The sequence below is a fragment of the Stegastes partitus genome, unplaced genomic scaffold (genome assembly GCF_000690725.1).
Source record: "Stegastes partitus isolate 25-593 unplaced genomic scaffold, Stegastes_partitus-1.0.2 Scaffold1841, whole genome shotgun sequence".
NCBI classification, from domain to species: domain Eukaryota; kingdom Metazoa; phylum Chordata; class Actinopteri; family Pomacentridae; genus Stegastes; species Stegastes partitus.
Window position 1 is genome coordinate 39,198 of NW_007579572.1, and position 8,350 is coordinate 47,547.

General features: G+C 40.9%; 1 protein-coding gene across 1 annotated transcript; it reads right to left on the reverse strand.

Annotated features, from left to right (window-relative positions):
• Positions 1-1,228: 1,228 nt before the first annotated feature.
• Positions 1,229-3,764, reverse strand: LOC103372835 (P2Y purinoceptor 1-like). Its single transcript, XM_008302578.1, has one exon. It carries the CDS (start codon positions 3,695-3,697, stop codon positions 2,675-2,677), a length of 1,023 nt encoding a protein of 340 aa, XP_008300800.1. The 5' UTR covers positions 3,698-3,764; the 3' UTR covers positions 1,229-2,674.
• Between the last annotated feature and the right edge of the window lie 4,586 nt (positions 3,765-8,350).

Below are 8,350 nucleotides of genomic sequence, written 5' to 3' on the forward strand. Positions count from 1 at the left end.
AGAATCCAGCCCCCCATGACCCCAGGGAGGACTAAGATAGATAATAGATAATGGATGGATGGATGTTCACCTGGTTAGGATCATTTTCAAGCATTTTCACACGACACATAGAGACAAAATCAAGTTGTTTTTTTTCCTGCTACTTAACATCTGATTTGCCACAATATTAAAACCACCATATTATATATATATATATAGAACAGTTAAATTAATTACGTGAAAGTAAAAATTGCAGCTACAAATATATGGATAACTGCCACAAAGAAGTGAATAAATGGCCAAAGCAGATCATCCAACATATTTTTGGACTGTGGGAGGAAGCTGGAGAACCCGGAGAGAACCCACGCTGCACAGGGAGAACATGCAAACTCCACGCAGAAAGATCCCGGGTGTCCTCACCGAGACGCGAACTGGTGCGACCCTGCAGCCCCATGATGAATAGCATCCAGTATAAAATAATCCAAATTAGCACAAAGCAGGTTGTGGTAGTAAATCACATGAAAAAGGTTGGTGGCCACTGTTATATGTCATGATTATGTTGTCATTGTTTTCCCCAAACTTCACATTTGTTACTCCACACTATTCCACATAGGAAACCAGATCTTACAATAATGCACAAAGTACATTTAAATAGTAGAATCAAGTATCTGATTCGAGCAGATAAATGACACCGTGCACTGCACTATAATGTGTTACCTAACGAGATGTAAAATGGCAAAATAGTTTTGGAGCAGATATTTTTCTGAATAACTGTAATCAGAACATGACAGAGAGGTCCAGAGGTTGTTCACAAAGACAGGCCCAGACAGCTTTCTGAAATTTTTGCAGCAGTCTGTGACGTTAGCCAGATAAATATCTCCTGCATAGCTGAGAAACAACAGAATTCAACATTCCTCTCTGCATATCTGCATCTTCTCACAACTCACCTTACTGCATGATCTTAAGCGTGTATGTTCCTGAATTTGTATTCACTTTTTAAACTCATTTCTTTTTAAAACTGCAAGGGGAAGCCTTTACAATACGTATACATGGGGAGTTTCTAATTGTAACTCAATGTTGGGAGAGTATTCTTCTGAGACGTCCTGGGAGCTGACAGCATTTGTGTTTATTTGCATTCTATAGTCCTTAGTCTTTCAATTCAAATAACTTTATTTATCCCCTAGGGGCAATTCAAAGGCTCACTGAGAAGACATCAAAAAAAAAAAAAGAAACACGCACACACACATCATCAATATCACGTTATATTACATGGGAGGAATTTTGGAGAGTCAGGGGACATGAGTTCCAATCTGTTAAGCACCGTCCTGATGCCTTTGCTTTAGGGTGGATGTTGACCAGAATAAAAAAAAATAGATGGGGGAATTCCCTAGGAAGGTAAAAAAAAAAAAAAAAAGAACGAAGGGAAACAACCAGAAGTTCAGAGTCCGAGTTGCACAGTCTCTCCTTCACTTTCACAGTCGAACGCCACCGTTTGTTGACATACTGGCACACACCGCCACCATGTGTCTCGTCTGTCAGGTGACTGTCACGCTCGAGCCTCACTGGTGTCCCAAAGCCGTCTGTATGCAGAGAACTGTCACAGTCATTGCTGCTTAGCCAGGTTTCAGTGAATGCCAAAATTGCAGTAGTCCTGTATTTGTGCACATACGCCGAGTTAGCTTGAAGTTCGTCTGTCTTGTTGCGTAATGAACATTGGCTAGGATGACTGAGGGAAGCAGCTGGTCATATGCTCATCTAGTCTTGACATCAGTAGTGGAAAGCAGGTTAAATTTTCTGCATATATACAGTCTGTAATCTGCATAATCTAATGCAGCCAATCCAGAAGCTCTGCCATTAGGTTCACTGTTATAAAGCTCCCACATGTTTTCAAACCAATGCAGTCCAGAATGCCAACAGTATAAAAATAAAAAGCACTTTAATTTCTGACACACATTGGCTGATATTACCGCTGTACATTTATTTAAGTAGATATCTGAAACACTTTAACTTGTAATGAAGCGTTTTACAGAGTGGTATTTGTACTAGTAGTACGGTATATCCTGCACCTCTTCAGGCTGTACATTCCTTCCTTGTACATAGCTGTGGTGTTTTCTCTCATTACATCCTTCTCTGGTTTCTCTAAACAACTGTCAGAACAAAAGCTGTGGAGCCGCTGTGGTGCATCTGTTAAAACCAGTTAGATTACATAAACCATGGAAAATACACACCAGGCCAAATGTAACAAATGCCTCAGCTGCAACAGTGCAAAAGCTAGTGTCATTTATCACAAATCAAAAACCAAGTCATAGTGCTTAAACACAATACATGGGCAGGACTTTCCCTGCACTGTATCCACATCACAGCTTTGAAGCACACAACAACACAGAAAGTACAAAATATAGACAGCAGCTTGGTACAATACTTAATACTTGTGCAATAAATTAGCCTGTATATGAGAGAGTGTCACTAGTTGATGATAAGTCATGACTTTGAGCCAGTTCTGACTTTAGAGATCACCATCAGCAGATTCAATATAAATCTGCAAGAAGAAGCCACACTGACAGATAACACAACTAATATGCCAGTCACCTCTCATTACCGGACTTCGTTGCCGGTAATGCGGAAGTTCTGGCGGAGTCTGATTGTTCAGGGACTGCGACGCACGGAAGCGCTCCTCCGGTGAACCGACGGTGACTTATCTGATCGGAGCTGATGACTCTGCCGGCGACTCTGCGTCCGTCTCCACAGGTTTGCGGTAAATAACTGAGCCTCTGAGGCCGGGCAGAGACAGCTGGATCCGCTGACTGAAGTTCTGAAGCTTCGAGATAAACTCATCGTTTCCAACAATGTACATCAGCGGGTTCAGTGCGCTGTTCAGACAAGCCAGGCATCTGCCAACCTGGTGCGCAATGTAGACGTCGTCAAAGCTGTCGTGACAGAACCCCTCTTGTTTCAAAATTCTGGTTTTCAGATTAACATTTCGAAACACGTGGTAAGGAATAAAACAGACTGAGAACAGAATCATAATCAACACAACCAGTTTCAAGCAGCGCTGCTTCAGCACAGGGTTGACGTTTGCTTTCTTGGCAAGAACCACAACAATGTGTCCATAACAGACTAAAATGATAACCAAAGGTAAGGCGAACCCAGTGACGGTCCAGCCGATGCTGTAAGGAAGGTAGTCTCTGGTAAGGTTGTTTGAGGTGGTGTCAAAACACGCGTTTACTAATTTTTCATCATTCTTGTCAAAGAACATATCGGGGATAATCTGAATAATGACCAAAGCCCAGACCAGAGCGCTGATGGCCAGAGAGTGGCGGCTGCTGATTTTTCCCATCACTCTCATGGGGTGCACGATGCCCAGGTACCTGTAGATGCTGATGCAGGTGAGGAAGCCGATGCTCCCGTAAAGGTTGAGGTTGAAGCAGAAGCGTGTCACCTTGCAGAAAGGCTGGCCGAACTGCCAGTCGCTGTTGCGTGCGTAATAGTTAACGAGGAACGGCAGTGTGAAAAGGTAGAGCAGGTCCGCCACCCCCAGGTTTAGCATGAAGATGTTGATGTTTCCGATGTTCTTCCAGCTGCTGTACACGCTCCTCAGCCCCCAGATGTTGGACAGCGTCCCTACGATGAACACGCTGATGAAAACGGCCGGCAGGAGGCTGTGCGTAAAATTCTGATTGATTCTACTGCAGGCACCGTGCGTGATATTCCCAGACATCTCTCCGGTGCTCGCTTGGTTTTTAAAACCTCTTTGTCATTCAAACTGAACTGTCCAACAGAAATGAAACAGTGACCAGCTGGCCTGTCCTCTGCTTCTGTAAAACACAACTGAAGTGAACATGGAACCGATGTGCCCGCCCCTTTTCCAGCTCCGTGACTCGAGCCATGCAGGCGCGCTTGGAAAGAGAAAGTAAGAAAGTACAATGACATACCGGACATTTACAAACTACTGATAACAAGATAGGATACGTTTTATTATTTCTATCTGACATGACTCGGGATTGGAAACTGCTGAACCGGATACATGAACACATTGACTCATTACTGCTATAACTTATAAATGACTTCTTGGCTGTGCCAGCTGAAATGTTCACACACACCCTACTTCTGTCAAACAATGATTATGCAACAACTTTACAGCAAGGAGCCTTGTGAACCAACACCTAAATCAAGTGCAGATAACCAAATGATCCATGTGATTAGATGTCATTGATGTCATGTCTTTATGAAAACATTCCCCCTCCTTAAAAGTTGTCCTCTTTAATTGCTTTTCAACATTGAATCATGGTCAGTATGCCTGAGCTTTTTTGTTGATAATTTACATAAAAAGACTCCTTCATGTCAAACTGAAAACAGATTTTTATAAAGTAATTTTTTAAAACTAAAATAAGTGATTGTGTAAGTATTCACCCCTTTTAATTCTGTATCTTATGTATGTAGATATTCAGCTGCACAACAATTAAAAACAACACTGGAACAGTAAATTCAGAGTGAAGTCTTACTGAATGAATAAACCACATTTCTGTTCTTGTTGACCGGTTTGTATGTTATTCAGATTGGTCTGAAAACTGAAAATCAAATCTGTTTAGTCTCTGTCCAGATTTGAAACACTATATTTAAATGTGTACATTTATATGATTTAATGTGCAGTCATATAACTCATGGAATTCAAGTGTCCATGATGTCTGTACATTTTGTCCAACTCAAATCTGTATTCCGATCTGTATAATGTGGTGCTATTAAAAAGATTAAATAAAGATTTTAAGCCCCAAATAGTTTTGAAATCTAAAAGACTGTTTGCTATTAAAAAATAAATAAAAAATGTAAAAAAAAATAAAAAATTGTGACCCCACAGGTGGTTTGTACACTCAACTTCGAGAATAACCTCTCGTGGCTGCATTACTTAGCTCATAATCAAAGGAGGATGTCAGGTGACTTTGTTTTCGATCCCTAACATCAACATCGGGAGGAGGTCAGGGCGGATGATCAATGAAACAGTGGATTTTAACATAAGTCACTCTCTGTTCATCGCCTGTCTCACACCAACAATCAGCTTGTTCCTTTTCAACCTCAGATCTGCGCAATGATCTTCTAACCTTAAAGCACTTATTTATTTAAAACCATGATCTTTTCCTGAACCTCAACAACTTCTTTTTGTGCCTCAGCATAACCAAACAGAGGCATCATATGAGAGAATAAGGGCAAATGTTATTGTTGTTGAGAAAAAAAAGAAACAGACTGTTTGGCAACTAGCCAATCAGCATCCTGCCTGCAAAACGATACCAGCAGTGCAATTTGTCCGTGTGGATGTTTAGTGGTGGATCACTGAAGAGCTGCTACATACAGTATGTGTCCATGTTTGAAGACAGGGAGATATTACAGCTATGGGTGCTGCAGTTCAGAATTTATGGTTCATTTCAGTATTCTTATTTTTGATTTATAGCACAGACTTTATAACTCTTGTGTTCTGGTAAGCATACAGTGTTTCATATTAAACTTTCATGAGACCAAGTCTCACTCCTTTTCCCCTTAAAGCCAGGTACTTGCCTCCTCACAGCTTACACTATGACTTGATGGATGCTTTGCAAGTCCCCCTCTGGGGAGGAAAGCTTGTGTCACACATTACTTCCCCACTTCCTGCAGCCTTTGCGTGTTTTCCAATGAAATTTAACAGGATTCAACAGCATTAAGAATTTCCCAGTCCTTGATTTTTCAGCAAATTTCCTGGAACCTTTAATCATCAGTTTCTGAATGATGAACTATTACACAGCTGTAAATTCCTGGAATGTTTTCAAGAAGGTTTAAGACCAATTTGATATTCATGGAATAAAATAGAGAAACTGTTAAATAATGGGAAATTATGTGGTGTAGTAACTGAAAAATATTTCATAAACTGATGCCAATGTTTGTCAGATAAAGTCGTAGATCGTAAGAAAAGGGAAATTCTAGATCAGACAGGAAATGAGCCCCTCGGAGTCATTGTGTTTACAGGTCCATTCCATGGAAATGAAATCAAACATGTTTAGTGGGGAAGAATGTCATTTAACCAATATTCTGTAAACTTAGTGGAACTGCATGTATTGCACCTTAAAGTGATAAATAATCCACATTAAGAAATGTTCTCAGGACATTCTGAGGTATACTGATGTTGGTTCAAGAACAAGTTTTCTCTTAGACTACGTAAGCACCACCATTTCTTATTTTTTCTTGAGAACTTGATAAGTAGTGCTCCGTACGGTACTTGATAACTATAGCGACAAACCTTTTTAACATTCTATTGATAATTACTAGCAAATTTTGTAGGAAAATTGTTTTGTAATTTACAGCTATATAAGCTCATTTTAAGGGAACACACAACAAATAAAAAAAATAGTGTCATAGGTTTTTCCAAACAGAACTTTATATACTGTGTGTCCACTCCACAAGGTTTTAAATGGAAGCAAGTGGTTGGGCTGACAGGCCACCCCCGTGGTGCTGATGCCTCTTTCCCACTGGAAAGGAACATTGAAAATGAAAATAATTGTTGTGTGTGTCAAACTGAGAGTTTGTGAAAGTGGATTGCTTTGATGAGCTCTCATGGGTCAGACAGCACACATGCAGGCTGAAATGTTATAAACTACAGCTCAGAGTTTCCTGAAAAATAATGTTCACACTGGTGTGTTTCACATAAATGTTGGATTTTCCTGACACCCTTTTGGTATTGAAAACTGTTTCATCACAACCCCACAACAACAATTTGAGTTCTTCTAGACTGTTGTATCATGTGCCCAAACATCCGCTGATGTGAACTGATTGGCAGATTTTATGCTGCACAAGGAATAGCTGAAAATCATTCAAGCGCTTCAGTGTTTTTGCGAAAAGTCTGGCATAGATGAGGTGAGGGATCTGGGGAATTTTGAGAGTGAGCAGGAGTATTGTCCTGCTGGCTGCTTGCATTGGAGCTTTGTGCATACGTTAAGGGAAATAAGTATTTGATCCCCCGCATATTTCAGGATTTTGGCCACATACAAAAAAATGAGCGGCCTATGATTTTAATAGAAGGTTTATCTCAACTGTAAGGGACAGAATATCACACAAAAAATAATCTGGAAAAACACATGATCTTACATTTATAAATGAATTTCCAGTTGATCAAGGGAAATAAGTATTTGGTCCCCAAGCAAACATGACTTAGCACTTGGTGGCATAACTGTTGTTCACAACCACAGATGTCAGATGTTTGTTTGATGTAGTTGGTCACTAGGTTTGCACACCTCTCAGGAGGCATTTTAGATGACTTTGCAGATTCTTACTAGATCATTAAGGTTCTAAGGCTGTTGCTTAGAAATGCAAAGCTTCAGCTTCCTCCATAGATTTTCTATAGGAGTAAGGTCCAGAGACTGGCTGGGCCGCTCCATGACCTTAATGTACTTCTTCTTGAGCCACTCCTTTGTTGCCTTGGCCGCATGCTTCAGGTCATTATATTGCTGGAAGACCCACCCACAATTCACTGTAAGTGCTCTGGCTGAGGGGAGGAGGTTCCTGCCCACGATTTCTCGGTACATGGCCCCATTTATTGTTTTATTGAAGTGTTGCTGTCATCCTGCGACTTTGGCAGTAAAAACAGCCACCTCTGTGCTTGACTGTGTAGATGTATTCTTGGGGTTATAGACAGCATTCTTCTCTCTCAAAGACAGCTGGGATAGGCTCCAGCTCCCTGTGACCTTAGTGAGGATTAAACGGTGTATAGATAATGGATGGATGTATTTTTTTGGCTTCCACATTTGCAAAGTCAGCAAGGAATTTCTAATTTTTGGCTGATTGTCATGTTTGTTTAAAACTCCAGTTGCAACTTGGTGAACTGGTTAAGAAGAGCTTTTACATATGATGACTCTTTTGGAAAAGCTTCAAAAGAAAGTATAACGAAAAGACTGCCAGTGAGTTATGTCTCAGAAAACTGAACCCTGGTTTTGTTGCTTAAAAATGTTATGAGTGGTAAAATGTGACATGAGAGGTAGAAGCAGGTGTTATGGTAGTAACGTAATTATCATGGCAGTAGCAGCTCTATCAGCATTAGTTTATGGTATTTAAAGTAGTACAGGAAGTATTTGTATTCAGACTAATGCATTTCAGCTTACAGTGCTCTGTTCAGACCAGCACATTGTCCTGGTCCACTGGGAAAGCTGGTGTTGTAGTCACACTGCAGCCTCTAATGGGTGTCACAGGGCAGCCGTTCAGTTCAGGCCTCACCGTCCTGCCTGGCACACACCTGACAGCACCCACAGCAGTGTGACCACATTGGAATGAAAACAGAGCAGTTTGGAACCGTAGGTAGATACAGACGTGGCACAATGCAATGCTAGCACCACGCCTTTAGAGAATGAAAGTAACA

What these genes read in the sequence shown, in the direction of transcription:
- LOC103372835 (XM_008302578.1), bottom strand. Translation starts at nt 3,697, where the DNA reads ATGTCTGGGAATATCACGCACGGTGCCTGCAGTAGAATCAATCAGAAT.